This window comes from Thunnus thynnus, chromosome 22, assembly GCF_963924715.1.
Source record: "Thunnus thynnus chromosome 22, fThuThy2.1, whole genome shotgun sequence".
Lineage (NCBI taxonomy): Eukaryota > Metazoa > Chordata > Actinopteri > Scombriformes > Scombridae > Thunnus > Thunnus thynnus.
In genome coordinates this window covers 26,553,577-26,571,076 of record NC_089538.1, presented here as the reverse complement: position 1 = coordinate 26,571,076, position 17,500 = coordinate 26,553,577, and the positions used below count along the sequence as shown (strand labels likewise).

General features: G+C 44.2%; 1 protein-coding gene across 4 annotated transcripts in view; it reads right to left on the bottom strand.

The window, feature by feature from the left end:
* The window catches only part of LOC137174316 (disks large homolog 4-like), a 29,935-nt gene that overhangs the window by 9,641 nt on the left and 2,794 nt on the right, over positions 1-17,500 (bottom strand). For 2 of the 4 annotated variants that reach the window (XM_067579520.1, XM_067579519.1), the window contains exons 1-8: positions 16,955-17,500; positions 8,884-8,934; positions 6,035-6,159; positions 5,691-5,860; positions 3,523-3,659; positions 3,291-3,441; positions 804-1,072; positions 476-578 (exon numbers count right to left, since the gene is read on the bottom strand). The exon at positions 16,955-17,500 is cut by the window's right edge. In XM_067579520.1, coding sequence (XP_067435621.1) covers positions 476-578; positions 804-1,072; positions 3,291-3,441; positions 3,523-3,659; positions 5,691-5,860; positions 6,035-6,159; positions 8,884-8,934; positions 16,955-17,044 — 1,096 coding nt within the window. In that variant the 5' untranslated portion in view covers positions 17,045-17,500. Of the gene's footprint in view, positions 1-475; positions 579-803; positions 1,073-3,290; positions 3,442-3,522; positions 3,660-5,690; positions 5,861-6,034; positions 6,160-8,883; positions 8,935-16,351; positions 16,708-16,954 lie in introns of those variants that run through there. The other 2 variants (XM_067579523.1, XM_067579522.1) reach the window with 2 other exon arrangements.

Here is a 17,500-nt window from a genome sequence, read left to right as displayed (position 1 = left end):
GGTGGAGCTGTTAACAACTCATAGACATGTGAAATGTGACCCCGACTACACACTGCTTTTTGTAAGACGTCAAAAGACAAAAAGGTTGGAAACCACTGGTTTCATCTTTAACAATGTGTTGTATTTTAAAAGCTTGTTATATTATCCATTGTGTCAAATCTTCATCTGAAAAGTAACTAAAGCTGTCAAATAAATGTAGTGGAGTAGAAAGTACAATATTTCCCTCTGAAATGTAGAAAGTAGCATCACATGGAAATACTCAAGTAAAGTACAAGTACCTCTAAACTTGTACATCAGTAAATGTACTGAGTTACTTTCCACCTCTGACTTTAATCAACAATCCTCCTGTTTTCTACTCTTTGTTATGAAATACTGAACTTTATTTTGTATTCACCTCACAACACCTTCAGTGTGTGTGTGTGTGTGTGTGTGTGTGTGTGTGTGTGTGTGTGTGTGTGTGTGTGTGTGTGCTCACCCTCAGGTCTGTACTGTGCTACTATGGTAACAGTCTGTCCGGCGTTCTTCAGAGCTGCTGCTGCCTGTTCGTGTGTGGCGTACCTGAGATCCACACCGTTCACCTGCACGCACACACACACACACGCACACACACACACACACACACACACACACACACATCACAGATCTGTGATCAGTCGAAGTAAAAACATGATAATAATTATTACGACTGTTCTTTTCTTCCTGTGTTTCACCAGCAGGCTTCACTTTGGTTTCTGTTTCAGCTGCTGGTTAAAGTCCCCGCAGCAGCTGTGATGTCACCGTGACATCACTCACGCTGTACTCACACTGAGGATCTGGTCGCCCTTCCGGAGCTCTCCGCTCAGGTCTGCTGGTCCTCCTGCAAGGATGAAGGAGATGAAGATCCCCTCGCCGTCCTCGCCGCCCACGATGTTGAAGCCGAGTCCAGTGGAGCCGCGCTGGACGCACACTCGCCGAGGCTCCCGGGAGTACTCGTCCTCTCCCATCATGCCGCGGGGGATCGGGGAGTATCGCCGAGGCGACGGAGGAGGGAGGGCTTGTGGGTAATCACACATGTAGTCCGGCTCCATGTAGGCTGCAGGACAGGTGTTACAGAGAGGACAGGTGTTACAGAGGACAGGTGTTACAGAGGACAGGTGTTACAGAGGACAGGTGTTACAGAGTGGACAGGTGTTACAGAGAGGACAGGTGTTACAGAGGACAGGTGTTACAGAGGACAGGTGTTACAGAGTGGACAGGTGTTACAGAGAGGACAGGTGTTACAGAGTGGACAGGTGTTACAGAGTGGACAGGTGTTACAGAGAGGACAGGTGTTACAGAGGACAGGTGTTACAGAGAGGACAGGTGTTACAGAGAGGACAGGTGTTACAGAGGACAGGTGTTACAGAGAGGACAGGTGTTACAGAGGACAGGTGTTACAGAGGACAGGTGTTACAGAGAGGACAGGTGTTACAGAGGACAGGTGTTACAGAGGACAGGTATTACAGAGAGGACAGGTGTTACAGAGAGGACAGGTGTTACAGAGAGGACAGGTGTTACAGAGGACAGGTATTACAGAGGACAGGTATTACAGAGAGGACAGGTGTTACAGAGGACAGGTGTTACAGAGGACAGGTAGACAGGTGTTACAGTGGACAGGTGTTACAGAGGACAGGTAGACAGGTGTTACAGAGGACAGGTGTTACAGAGTGGACAGGTGTTACAGAGTGGACAGGTGTTACAGAGGACAGGTGTTACAGAGAGGACAGGTGTTACAGAGGACAGGTGTTACAGAGAGGACAGGTGTTACAGAGGACAGGTATTACAGAGGACAGGTATTACAGAGAGGACAGGTGTTACAGAGGACAGGTGTTACAGAGGACAGGTAGACAGGTGTTACAGAGGACAGGTGTTACAGTGGACAGGTAGACAGGTGTTGTAGAGGACAGGTAGACAGGTGTTGTAGAGGACAGGTAGACAGGTGTTATAGAGGACAGGTAGACAGGTGTTGTAGAGGACAGGTAGACAGGTGTTATAGAGGACAGGTAGACAGGCGGACATGTGTTACAGAGGACAGGCGAACAGGTGTTATAGAGGTCAGGTGTCACAAGGGACAGGTGTTACAGTACAGTGGACAGGTGGACAGGTGTTACAGAGAGGACAGGTGTTACAGAGGACAGGTGGACAGGTGTTATAGAGGACAGGTGTTACAGAGGACAGGTGTTACAGAGGACAGGTGTTATAGAGGACAGGTGTTACAAAGAGGACAGGTGTTATAGAGGACAGGTGTTACAGAGGACAGGTGGACAGGTGTTACAGTACAGTGGACAGGTGGACAGGTGTTACAGTACAGTGGACAGGTGGACAGGTGTTACAGAGAGGACAGGTGTTACAGAGGACAGGTGGACAGGTGTTACAGAGGACAGGTGTTATAGAGGACAGGTGTTACAGAGGACAGGTGTTACACAGAGGACAGGTGTTACAGAGGACAGGTGTTACAGAGGACAGGTGTTACAGAGGACAGGTGTTATAGAGGACAGGTGGACAGGTGTTACAGAGGACAGGTGTTATAGAGGACAGGTGTTACAGAGAGAACAGGTGTTACAGAGGACAGGTGTTACAGAGAGAGGACAGGTGTTACAGAGGACAGGTGTTACAGAGAGGACAGGTGTTACAGAGAGAGGACAGGTGTTACAGAGGACAGGTGTTACAGAGAGGACAGGTGTTACAGAGGACAGGTGGACAGGTGTTATAGAGGACAGGTGTTATAGAGGACAGGTGTTACAGAGAGAGGACAGGTGTTACAGAGGACAGGTGGACAGGTGTTACAGAGGACAGGTGTTACAGTGGACAGGTGTTACAGAGGACAGGTGTTACTGAGGACAGGTGGACAGGTGTTACAGAGGACAGGTGTTACAGTGGACAGGTGTTACAGAGGACAGGTGTAACAGAGGACAGGTGTTACAGTGGACAGGTGTTACAGAGGACAGGTGGACTGGTGTCGGAGAGGACAGGTGTTACAGTGGACAGGTGTTATAGAGGACAGGTGGACAGGTGTTACAGAGGACAGGTGGACTGGTGTTACAGAGGACAGGTGTTACAGTGGACAGGTGTTATAGAGGACAGGTGTTACAGAGGACAGGTGTTACAGTGGACAGGTGTTATAGAGGACAGGTGTTATAGAGGACAGGTGGACAGGTGTTACAGAGGACAGGTGTTACAGAGAGGACAGGTGGACAGGTGTTACAGAGGACAGGTGTTACAGTGGACAGGTGGACAGGTGTTACAGAGGACAGGTGGACAGGTGTACGTACAGCTGGTGAGGTCGGGGGGGCTGTATCGATCAGCAGGGTGGATGTACTGCGAGGTGGGTGTGGCCACCTTCAGGTAGACCACCTCCCCCGTGTTCTTCAGGGCGGACACAGCGTCTTCATGCAGGACGTCCTCCAGAGACATGTGGTTCACCTGCAGGGGTCAGAGGTCAGAGGTCAGAGGAGAACCTGTGGACTAACATCATGTCAGTGTTCAGGCTGTGAGGTCACGTACCGCCAGTATTTTGTCCCCGATCTGTAGCCGTCCGTCGCGGTGCGCCGCTCCTCCCTCGATGATCTTGGTGACGTAGATGCTGTTGTCTCCAGGAACGTGTTGGTTCCCCACGCCGCCCGCTATACTGAAGCCCAGACCTGACCCGACAGAACCGACAGAACCGACACTCCGTTATACATCACTTCAGCTACAACAGGAACACTTAAACATTTAAACTTTAACATAATATATAACATGATCCAGAACCCAGTGGAGACAGAACCAGTTCAGGGTTCTCAGGACCGTAGAGTCTCTACAAAGAACCACAACAACAACAAATGACACTAAAATATGTTCCTTGAGGCACATAAACCTTCTGGAAACATTTTCAACAGGATTCTTTAAAGCATAATAAAAAGAGAAACAGAGAACCTTTTTAGCAGGGTTCTAAAATCCTTCATATGGGTTCTAAGATCTGTAGAATCACTGACAGTTTAACGAGTTCTTAAAAGCATCATGAACGTTCTGAAGTGTTTAAAATGATAAAGGCAGCATGAAGGTTCTACGTAGAATTATTAGAGAACCTTTCTAACAGGGTTCTACGTTGCATTGTATGGGTTCTAAGGTTTATCAGGAGTGTTTCAAAGTACTGCAGTATGTATTACATATATAGGTTCTATTCAGATATGTTGTGTTCCTGGTCCTCCGTATGTTTCAGGTGAATTTGTTCTTGATAAAATAAACACAAATTATTTAGTGCTAAATATTATATGTATGACATATGTAAACTGTCCACCAGAGGGCGGCAGAGCAGCAGAAATGTGTAAAACTATTTTCACAGGCAGCATAAAGGTTCTAGGTATGTAGAATTATTAGAGAACCTTTCTGATGGGGTTCTGTACTGCATGATATGGGTTTTAAGGTCTGTAGAAGCACTGCAGAATCTATCTAAAAGGTTCTTAACAGCACATACATGTTCTAAAGATGTAGAATTATTAGAGAACCTTTCTGACAGGTTTTATCAAAGCATAATAAACATCAGAAACACTGGAGAACATTTCTAACAGGGTTCTACATCGCAGTATATTAAAAGGTTCTTAAAAGCAGCATAAAGGTTCTATATATGTAGAATTATCAAGTCCAAACACAGTTCTTTAAAACACCATAAAGGTTCTGAGGTCTGTGGAGTCATTTATGATTGGATTATTGAAAGCAGAAGAAAGAATCAACAGAGAACCTTCCTAACAGGGTTCTACAGTGCTAGCAGGGTTCTACTGTGCTAACAGGGTTCTACAATGCTAAAAGGGTTCTACAGTGCTAACAGGGTTCTACTGTGCTAACAGGGTTCTACAATGCTAACAGGGTTCTACAGTGCTAACAGGGTTCTACAGTGCTAACAGGGTTCTTCAGTGCTAACAGGGTTCTACAGTGCTAGCAGGGTTCTACAATGCTAACAGGGTTCTACAGTGCTAGCAGGGTTCTACAATGCTAACAGGGTTCTACAATGCTAACAGGGTTCTACAGTGCTAGCAGGGTTCTACGGTGCTAACAGGGTTCTACAATGCTAACAGGGTTCTACAGTGCTAGCAGGGTTCTACAGTGCTAGCAGGGTTCTACGGTGCTAACAGGGTTCTACAGTGCTAGCAGGGTTCTACAGTGCTAGCAGGGTTCTACGGTGCTAACAGGGTTCCACGGTGCTAACAGGGTTCTACGGTGCTAACAGGGTTCCACGGTGCTAACAGGGTTCTACGGTGCTTCATACAGGTTCTGAGGTCTGTAGAATAACTGGGCAGGTTGACGGTTCTTATTATTATCTTATTATTTTGTGTGTAGAAAATAAAGTGTCCAGCAGAGAGAGACAGCAACACCGTTACATAACAGCTCCTCATCTCCTCTCATCACCTCCTCCTCCTCACCTCCTCTCCTCACCTCCTCCTCACCTCCTCCTCCTCACCTCCTCCTCACCTCCTGTCCTCCTCTCCTCACCTCCTCCTCCTCACCTCCTCCTCACCTCCTGTCCTCCTCTCCTCACCTCCTCCTCCTCACCTCCTCCTCCTCCTCCTCACCTCCTCCTCCTCACCTCCTCCTCACCTCCTGTCCTCCTCTCCCCACCTCCTCCTCCTCTCCTCACCTCCTCCTCTCCTCCTCACCTCCTCCTCCTCACCTCCTCACCTCCTCTCCTCTCCTACCTTTAGGTCCTTTCATCAGTTTGATCTGAGTGATGCGTTCGCTCGGTGGGCGTCGCCGCAGGACGTACAGCCTGACCACAGGCCCCGCCTCCTTCAGCGCCTCCACGGCGATGGAGTGAGTGACCTCACGCACGTCCACGTCGTTAACGAACACGATGCTGTCGTTCACCCTGACGAGACGGAGAGAGCAATGAATATGTGTGTGTGTGTGTGTATGTGTGTGTGTGCGTGCGTGTGCGTGCGTGCGTGCGTGCGTGTGTGTGTGTGTGCGTGTGTGTGCGTGCGCGCGCGTGTGTGTGTGTATGTGTGTGTGTGTATGTGTGTGTGTGTGTGTGTGTGTGTACCTGAGGCGTCCGTCCTGGGCGGCGGCTCCTCCCGGGATGATCTTGGTGATGAAGATGGACGGGTCGTCTCCGATGTGAGGATTATCAGTTCCTCCTGCGATGCTGAAACCCAGACCAGAGTTCCCCTGAACACACACACACACACACACACACACACACACAGACACACACACACACACACACACACACACACACACACACAGACACACACACACACACACACATACACACACAGACACACACACACACACAGACACACACACACAGACACACACACACACACACACACACACACAGACACACACACACACACACACACACACACAGACACACACACACACACACACACACACACACACACACACACACACACACAGACACACACACACACACACACACACACACACACACAGACACACACACACACACACACACACAGTTAATCATTCATATTTTCATGTTATTATTTTATAAATAGTTAAACTGATTCTTTGAATGAGCTCAAATTAACTTTGTTTTCGTCTGATTGGTTAACGAGAAGAGGAAATGATGTCACCACTGGTGCGTTCAGGGTCCCGTCTGACAGTCTGGATTCAGATTATCTGATTGGTTCAGCTGCTGTAAGACGTCTCCTGACTGATTAATGTGTCTGTGTTCGTTTCGGACCTGACAGGAAGTAGAACACGGAAATGTGCTCGTTTATAGATTTGGTGTTTACATGAAGTTCCTTCACTGATGTGAAGATGAATTTATTTGAACTGTTTGTAACTGATGAGAAATAAATCAGAACATTTTAATAGTTGGAAACTTTATTCTTCATATTCATTGAACTGACTGTCCACATACTTCTGGCCACATATTTATTACTGAACTGCACCTTTAAACTGTTTTAATTTACTTTCTCTTTGCACAAACATGTTTTGATGACTGGAGGTTTTTAACTGACTGATGCAGAAATTATCATTTTTTAAACGTCTGAGTTTGAGAAATTTAAATAAACGTAAAATATATTTCTGCTCATTTCTTCCTGACTTCTGTCTCAGTTTTGTTTTTTCTTCTTGTGAAATGTTCACTGTCACGTCTGCAGATAAACTCGGCTCAGAAGACTGAAACTGGAGCGTAAAGATGAAATCAGGAGCCGCGTGATCAAACGACTCTGATCTGAAGCTTCGGTTCAGGTTGGTTTGATTTCTGAAATGATTCCTAAAATAACCGGGTGGAGACTTAAAAATAGCTGCTGATGTCAGCCGGGTGGAGCTTATCTTTAGGACGAATCAGTATCAGTGTGTGTGTATCAGTGTGTATCAGTGTGTATCAGTGTGGGTTACAGTGTGTTACAGTGTGTGTGTATCAGTGTGTATTATTAGTGTGTGTGTATCAGTGTGTATTATTAGTGTGTGTGTATCAGTGTGTATTATTAGTGTGTGTGTATCAGTGTGTATTATTAGTGTGTGTGTATCAGTGTGTGTTACAGTGTGTATCAGTGTGTGTTACAGTGTGTATCAGTGTGTGTGTTACAGTGTGTGTGTTACAGTGTGTATTATTAGTGTGTGTATTATCAGTGTGTATTATTAGTGTGTGTGTATCAGTGTGTATGTTACAGTGTGTATCAGTGTGTGTTACAGTGTGTATCAGTGTGTGTTACAGTGTGTATCAGTGTGTATTATTAGTGTGTGTGTGTCAGTGTGTATTATTAGTGTGTGTGTATCAGTGTGTATCAGTGTGTGTTACAGTGTGTATCAGTGTGTGTTACAGTGTGTATCAGTGTGTATCAGTGTGTATGTTACAGTGTGTATCAGTGTGTGTTACAGTGTGTATCAGTGTGTATTATTAGTGTGTGTGTGTCAGTGTGTATTATGAGTGTGTGTGTATCAGTGTGTATTATGAGTGTGTGTGTGTGTATTAGTGTGTATTATTAGTGTGTGTGTGTGTGTGTGTATTATGAGTGTGTGTGTGTGTATTAGTGTGTATTATTAGTGTGTGTGTGTGTGTGTATTATTAGTGTGTGTGTGTGTGTGTATTATTAGTGTGTGTGTGTGTGTGTGTATTATTAGTGTGTGTGTGTGTGTGTATTATTAGTGTGTGTGTATCAGTGTGTATTATCAGTGTGTGTGTATCAGTGTGTATGTTACAGTGTGTATCAGTGTGTATTATCAGTGTGTGTGTGTCAGTGTGTATTATGAGTGTGTGTGTATCAGTGTGTATTATGAGTGTGTGTGTGTGTATTAGTGTGTATTATTAGTGTGTGTGTGTGTGTGTGTATTATTAGTGTGTGTGTGTGTGTGTGTATTATTAGTGTGTGTGTGTGTGTGTGTATTATTAGTGTGTGTGTATCAGTGTGTATTATCAGTGTGTGTGTATCAGTGTGTGTGTATTATCAGTGTGTGTGTATCAGTGTGTATTATCAGTGTGTGTGTATTAGTGTGTATTATCAGTGTGTGTGTGTATCAGTGTGTATTATGAGTGTGTGTGTATCAGTGTGTATTATCAGTGTGTGTGTATTAGTGTGTATTATGAGTGTGTGTGTGTGTGTGTGTATTATGAGTGTGTGTGTATTAGTGTGTATTATTAGTGTGTGTGTATCAGTGTGTATTATGAGTGTGTGTGTATCAGTGTGTGTGTATTATCAGTGTGTGTGTATTAGTGTGTATTATGAGTGTGTGTGTATCAGTGTGTATTATGAGTGTGTGTGTATTAGTGTGTATTATTAGTGTGTGTGTGTGTATCAGTGTGTATTATGAGTGTGTGTGTATCAGTGTGTATTATGAGTGTGTGTGTGTGTATTAGTGTGTATTATGAGTGTGTGTGTGTGTGTATTATGAGTGTGTGTGTGTGTGTGTGTGTCTCACCCTCTCCAGTGTGATCTCTTCGTACTCCAGCTCTCCTTCTGATCCGTTCATCTGTAAAAACACACAAAGGGTTAAATCACCTCCAGCATCTCTCTCTGCTAACGGCTCATCACCACGGCAACTCCATGGTAACAGCTGTTCAGCCCTCAGGGGGCCGGTTACCTAGACAACTGTAACTGTAGCTATAGCGACCACCTCTCTCTCTCCCTCTCATATCATCTCTTCCACACAGTGCCACAGGCCCCGCCCACACAGTTTGATTGACAGCCCAACCTTTTTTATCGTATGTACCAAACTGTTGCCCCGCCCACCACCAAATCCAAACCACATGATTGGATGTTGCTAAGGTGTTACTTCGTGGTTATCCGAGGGTTGCTATGGTGTTATTTGGTGGTTATTGGGTGGTCACTATGGTATTACTTGGATGGTTGTTACCAAGATGTTACTTTGTGATCATCAGATGGTTGTTATGGTTACTTAGTGGTTACCAGGTAGTTGCTAAGATGTTACTTGGTGGTTTTTGGGTGGTTGCTAAGGTGTTACTTGGTGATCATCAGATGGTTGCTATGGTGTTATTTGGTGGTTATTGGGTGGTCACTATGGTATCACTTGGTGGTTGTCGTCAGCTTGCTAAGATGTTATTTGCTGGTTATCAGGTGGTCACTATGGTATTATTGGGTGGTTATCAGGTGGTTGCTAAGATGTTACTTGGTAATCACCAAACGGTTGCTATGGTGTTACTTAGTGGTTACCAGGTGGTTGCTATAGTGTTACTTGGTGGTTATCAGGTGGTCGCTATGGTGCTACTTGGTAGTTTTTGGGTGGTTGCTAAGGTGTTACTTGGTGATTATCAGGTGGTTGCTTAGATGTTACTTTGTGATCATCAGATGGTTGCTATGGTGTTATTTGGTGGTTATTGGGTGGTCACTATGGTATCACTTGGTGGTTGTCATGTGCTTGCTAAGATGTTACTTGCTGGTTATCAGGTGATCACTATGGTATTATTGGGTGGTTATCAGGTGGTCGCTAAGATGTTACTTGGTGGTTGCTATAGTGTTACTTGGTGGTTATCAGGTAGTCGCTATGGTGCTACTTGGTAATTTTTGGGTGGTTGCTAAGGTGTTACTTGGTGATTATCAGGTGGTTACTATGGTGTTGCATAGTGGTTATCAGGTGATTGACATGGTGTTACTTGGTGGTTGCTAGGTCGTTGCTATGGTGTTACTTTGTAGTTTCTGTGGCAGTACTCTGATGTAGATAAGAGGTTCTAACACCTGTCAACCCAGCATTGAATATTTCATCCCTCCTGTTCCCACAATGCATCAGTTTAGCTGATGAAAAGGTGGTTGCAACTGTTATTCTGGGTTGTTGCAGGTTTACACTCTGTTCTTTGGGGTTTCTAGGTGGTTGCTGTGGTGTTCAGGATGGTGTACAGCTGTTTTTGCAGCTGTTTTTGCAGGTGTGTCTGGGAGCTGCAGTGGTGATGCTGGATGCTTGTGATGGAGTTTAAAGGTGGATGAATGTAGGAAACTGAAACACATTTCTGGGTTTTTGCCAGACTGTATTTTTATTGTTGCTAGGGAGCACTGTGTGTTGACATAAACAGCATAATGACTGTCAGGGTACCTACAGTCAGTGTCTCTGACTCTGTGGGACAGTTTGCATTAACAGAAACATGCAGTTTGTGTCAGATGGATCAGTGTGGTCTGACCAGTGAGGACGAACAGAAGGTGAGACAGATCAGCTGTTTGTGACCTGAAAACACCTGCACACAGGTGACGTCTTAACACGTCACCAGTGACTGACGCATCAGGACGCACCTCTGTTCTCACAGCACCGAACTGTCTTATATTTAACCTTTAATCTCACTCAGATCAACATCTCAGAGTCAGAAGACGTTACCGACTCATTGAAAACAGCAGTTTGATCACGAACATCACAACTTCTGAGCACTTCCTGTATATGTGAAGCACACGGTCTGCGTCGCCGCCGTCACTCACAAAGCTTTATATTATAACGATACGAGGTTTTCACCCGACCACAGAGACGAAGCATCTCCGTCTCCTAGATATGACCCTCATGTACAACCTTCAAGCTTCAAGTCACTGCAGACAGAGACCAGGATCTTCCTCAGACCTGGAAGATCACTGTCGTACCGCTGTAGCTTCTACCAGCAGAGAGGTTATAATATTTTATTTTAGGATGATTCTTCTGGTCAAAGACAAGCAGCAGCTCCACTGCAGGTTATTAGACTTGTTTCATGGTCGACTTTAAAGACAAATAATCTAATTTCAAGCATTTTTAATGTGAATTTCTAACAGATCAGACTTAAATCTAACTTTAAAAACTAGTTTAAAAGGAGGCCTATTATGATTCTCCTTATTTTCAGTCATATATATATAATGTTACAATGTTGGATGTTCATATTAAACGTGGCCAAAGTGTTAAATAACGAGGTAAACATATGTAGCAGTATTATATATGTATGTATATATAGCAGTGATCCCTGTGAGCAGGAAGCAGCAGCTCTGCTCTCAATGTTTCCAACAGTTTTTTCTACTTTCAGGCGACGTCAGCTGGTGACGGATTTCCTTATATGGTCGTCTGCTCCTCGCCGAGCCGTGACTCCATTACACAGCACAGCAAAGTAGAATAAGTGGTTAGCCTGTTGGAGGTTTGCTGGTTGTCTGCAGCTCTTTATCATCATCATCATCATCATCATCACTGTGGCTGTCTCTGTGTGTACTCTTCCTCCCTGCGTTATTTCTAACTGATCCGCTCGACAAACAGCTCCAAATATATCCACACGTTGTTGTTTCAACCTTTTACTTCCTGTATATTCTTCACAATAAAAATCTCCCGTTATTCAGTCATTTAAAAGCTTTTAATTTGAAGCAATAAAGCAGGAAATGTTGGGTTTGCATCAGCGGTAACTTTACACGACTCTGATACGTAAAGCTGGCCAATCAGAACAGAGCGGGCTCATTGGGGGGCGGGGCTTAAAGAGACAGGAGCCGAGACTTCCTGTTAGAGACAGAGGCTGAACTGAGGGGCTGCATAAAGGACCAGCAGAAGATAAATAAGGAGTTTTTTGAACTGATCATGTTTAATTTTATGGTAGTTTCAAGAAAACATATCAAGTCATTTTCACTGATCCTGTTGGCAGATTTTCTTGCTTGAAATGATCAAATTTCACGGGTTCACTAGTGTATCAATGTTAACGTTGCACTTCCAACAAAACATACAGGCTGTCGCAGCGAAGTCATTTGTGAACGTGATTTCTAGGAGACAGAGTCGGTCTTTGAGGAGCTGATGAGAAGAGCTGAAGTTAAACACTGACCGTGAACCAAATACACAACAGAACTTGTTTATAATACGCTGCACTGCAAAAACAGGGTCAGCAAAAAACAAGAATAAAATGATCTTAACATAAAGACTTAGATTCACAAATATTCACATATGAGAAATGAAATGCAAGTTAAAGATGCTTGAAACTGGATTATTTGTCTTTAAAGTCGAACTCTTTAAAGCGTTAGTGAGTTGTGGTGTGCCTCTACCTTTTAATTTGTCTCAGTTTAGGTATTAATATCTTCAAACACTTTAGTTGTGCTCTGATTTCTGAAACAAGCAAATCAATCTTGTTTTTTTTTCTTTATAACACAGACAGCAGGGTGATGACGGTGCAATCCACTTTTCAGACTCGTTTCCTGTCAGTTCGAGCTGAAAATAGACTGAATACCTTACTGAGACAAATGAAGACCATGAAACAAGTCTAATAACCTGCAGTGCAGATGCTGCTTGACAGGAGTGTTTGTCTTTGATCAGAATGAAAAAAAAGGTTTAATCATCCTAAAATAAGACATTATAACTTCCTTGAATTAGCTTTTTGTGCAGTGTTTTCTGCCTGTCTGTCAGCAGCACAGTGAACTGCTGCAGGCTGAGCAGCTGTCAGCTCTACAACACAGTAACTTGGTTGTTTGTCTCTGGAGAATCTGGAGGAGAGAACACAGTTATATAACAGAGAGAGAGAGAGGGCGAGAGAGGCAAACTGACAGCAGAGAGAGAGAGTTACAGTTCACACTGAATTAATTAAACCCATTCCTCATTTCCCCTGACAGCTCTCTCTCTCTCTCTCTCTCTCTCTCTCTCTCTCTCTGTGGTGGAGGTCTCTCCACCACAGAGCTGTTCAGAAAGGTCACAAACATCAGTGAGAAGCTCTCTGCATTCATCAGAACATCACAAGCTGAAAACAAACAGCTTCAGTCTGTCGGATTCATTTGAACTGTTTATTTATGAGGAGAAGATTCATCAGCCTGATGTTGAAGGACTGGTTCACTATTATTCAAATGTGTCTGAAACCATCAGTCAGGAGTCCAAATGAACATTAAAGCTGTAATCATTCCTCCTGTTCATACTGACCATTAGAAGATCCCTTCATAATGACCTTACAATGGAAGTGATGGAGGACAAAATCCACAGTCTGAAGCTAATATGAAGCTTCAGTGTCCAAATGAGTCAAATCAAGTAGATATCTTTCAACGTTACAGTCTTTTTAGTGCCAAAGTCCCTCTTTTTGTTACTATACTTCCACCTGCAGCTCAACAGGGAAACACTGTCCGAGGAAACACAAAGAGGGAATTTGATGCTAAAAAGACTGTAAATGTGTCAGATATCCACTTGATATGACTAACTCAGACTGATGAAGCTGAATAGAAGCTTCACACAGACTTTTAAATGACTGTGTGGACACACTGTGGATTTTATCCTCCATCACTTCCATTGAAAGCACATTTGAAGGATCTTTTAATATCCAGTATGAACAGGAGGAATGATTACAGACACCTGACTGCTGCTTTAACTGGGAACACTGGGAACCCTTTAACATGGTTCCTGTTTACTCTTAGCTATATAAAACACTTCACTGATGTACAGACAGAAGAGAACTTTCAGCTTCTGCTTTGTACTAATCAGGAATAAACAGTAACATTTACTGGTTTTTATGTGTAAAACTAGCTCGTCCTGTAGTTAGCTAACTGGGGTCAAAACTAAGAGTCTGTTTATAACTAAAGTTGAAGCTAACAGTCGAGAAGCCAACATGGTCAGCCAACAAAACAAGTCAAGAAGCTCAATTGTGGCTAATTAATGTCAAAACGAAAGATTTATAGCAGCTACACTGAGCTTAAGCTAACAATTAGAGGCTAATTAAAGTAAAAAATATATATATATACATATATCAGGTACTTGCTAACTTTACTTGAAGCTAACAGTCTAGTAGCTGACTAAATTCAAAGGTAGGAGTCTTTAGCTTTTATCTTTTAGGCTACTTTATCCGAATGTAAGGTCTAGTTGCTAAGTAAAGTTGAATCTAAGAGTCCCAAAGCCAACATGGTTAGCCAACAATAAAAGTCAAGAAGCTAACTTGTATTTAAAAATCAAAGATACATTTCTATAGTTGCTACTAGAAGCTAACAGTTTAGAGGCTAACGAAGGTAAAAGTCATGATATATTCAATACATGTAGCTAATCAAAGTCTGGTTACTAACTGAAGTTTAAGCTAACAGTCATGTAGCTAACTAAAGAAGAGTGTCAAGAAAACAAAACCTTACTGACAGGAAGACGCAGTAAATGATATTCAGTCTGTAATTTAGCTGTGAGACCAACATTTATCTTCCAGAAGGAATTAAATCATATATCAAAGATGCTGCAGAGACATTAGACCCAGCAGCCCCCAAACATCTCCCAGAACATCCCAGCAGGTTTTCAGACTGGAGTTACTGGGATAACTGCAGTTGAAGCTAACAGTCTGGTAGCTAACTAAAATTCAAAGGTAAGAGTCTTTGGCTTTTATCAAAGATGCTCTATAACAACAGATGATGCATTACAAGCGGCGCCAGTGGTGTGAAATGGTATAAACTTCCTGTCGCCTCTCCCCCCTCGTCCCCGAACCCCATCTAGACACGACCCATCGTAACCACGAGTCTATGAAGAGAACTGGATACAGGAAGAGCGCCAGGCTTTGAAGCAAATTTGACACAGCGGCCAAACTGTGTAATTACAAGGTCACGTGATGCACACTGGCCCAAAAAGACGTTTCCCCACAGACTTACATTATGAAAGAGACGTCTGTAAATCAGCATCACAACCCGCAAAATGACTGGTTTCCATATCATAAATTGATCCATTCGATCACATTTTGAAAAGTCTAGAAGAGCCACATGATTGAGCTGCTTTATGGGCCACACAGATGCAGAAGAAGCACTGAGCAGCTTTCATAGGAATGAACGGGGCCCTGCTTCTGATGCTGTATCCAGTTCTCTTCATACATCCATGATGCTAAAGGGCTAGCTTTGCCTCTTCAGCCCTACAAACTCAACCTGCCGGCCAGGATACAACCACAGCATCCGACGGAGTTTACTTCTTTAAAACAAGGTGCATGATCAACCTTGGTGTGTTTCATCTTTATTTAAAGTGCATTATGTTGATTATATGAAGCAGGAAGCAGGCGGATACACGGCTGAGCTAATGTTAGCATTAGAGCCTGGACAGTTAGCATTTAGCAACCCCCCCCCCAATGAGAGAGAAGCGGTAAACAGAAGTTCATGACAACAAAATGATAAACATAAATGAGAGAGCGTTCCTGAGACAGAGGAAGGTCTCCAACAAAGTTCACTTCCTCCTGAAAAAAGCCATTTTAGTGTCAGAATGTGCAGAAATATCCGGCTTGTAATAATCTGCGCTCACGTTCACTCAGGACGCCGCCAGTCTCCCAAAGAGACGGATTAGTGGTGAAACCCACATGACACAGATAACTGTGTTAACTACCGTCAAAGATGAAAGTGAAGAAGATGAAGCTAACAGTCCTGAAGCTAACTGAAGCTAACAGTCCTGAAGCTAACTGAAGCTAACAGTCCTGAAGCTAACTGAAGTCGATGTGGTTGCTAACAAAAGTTTACGCACTGAAAGCGTCTGGCGCGTTTTTAAGTCCAGCTGCTGTTTTTAATGATCAAACTGTCTTGATACCGCGACTCCGACCTTGTTTCGATTATCGGAGCATCAAGTGAAAACCCAGCGACCACAAAAAAGAGAGAGAGTGCGCGGCGGTGGTCGAGCAAGGAGAGCGAGCGGCGGTGAGAATAAAGCCTCTGAACTGAGAGAAATAAATCGTCATATTCTGATTATTTCACATCTTACAGCACAAATGAATAACCACCAAACAGTCAACAGATGATTTACTGTGGAAACAGACTCTCGTAGTTTCAGTTTCCTCCTCTTACATCCGACTAATGCAGCCGTTAACACAAAGACGTCGGCATTTCATAGCAGCATCTTATTTTATATTAACACGCGTCAGGCGTGAACGGTACACTGATCCGTAACTATTACGTCACTTCCTGAGAGCCTCCTCGCCGGTTGGAGATGCGTAACCATGGTAACCATAAAGTCTGAACTAATTTATAAAATATGTCACCTGTAGCAAAGTGAAACCTTAGTTGAACTGAAGCGTTATTGACGTTACGCCGGACCTGCCCTGGTCGCTGTCCGCCGTTGTCTGTTATGTTGTTGTTGTGAACATCACTACTGCATTGCATTGTGGGATATTTATGCCGCCATAGTGTCCAGTGATTAAATACTGTAATATTTCCCTGGAAATAGTGCGCACTTCACGCACTGTTGGTTTCATACATACTAAAAGATCTCAGGTACTGTTTTAGCTACGTAGCTACGTAGCATGTTAGTGTTTATGCTAAGCTAACGCTGTACAGTCAAAGATAAGAGTGAAGTTAGCGACGGCAGCTGAAGCTAACAGCCGCGAAGCTAATTATCGCTAACGTCAGTGTGAAAGTTGTGATTATGGTTGATGGACGCCACGAGTCGTAAACGCGGGAAACCTTCCCGAGACGTGAACTCATCGCGGCTTTGGCCCCGCCCCCTCACAGAGGCAGGTTAACGACACGTTGTCCTCGGCACAAGCTGATTGGTTAAACCACAGCCCCTCCCCCCTCCCCCCCTCCGCTCCGCAGCCAATCACACGCTAAGAAGAGCCTGAGAAAGCATGAAAGCAGCGTCCTACCATCATCCTCTGCCTGTGTCTCTTCGCTCTCCTCACGTTGTTGATGAATCTTCGTCCCATCTTCTTGGCGTACCACACCGACACAAACATCCCTCCCTGCCTGTCTGTCTCTCTGCCCGTCTCTCTCTCTCTCTCTCTCTGCCGCTTACATAAAGACCGACTGAATAATTAACAGTCAAACACACACGGAGGCAGAGCAGTCGGTAGAAACTCGTTAAGCTCGTTCAGTCTCTCCTCCCGTAGACGAAGCAGAGAGTCTCAGACATGACTGACAGCTCAGCACATCAGTCAGCCGAGCCTCGATCATCCGGAGAGAGAGAGCACAGGAGGAGGAGGAGGAGGAGAAGAAGAGGAAGGAGCCTCTTCGCCAAACCAACAGAGAGAGACGACGAATGAGACGAGCGAGCCAGCGAGAGAGAGAGAGAGAGAGAGACACAGAGAGAGAGAGAGTAAATGAGTCCTCCGATAAAAAGGAAAAAGAGAGAGAGGCTGTTTATCACTCGCCCTCTGTCATCCCTCGTTCCTCCTCCGCTCGCTCTCTCAGCT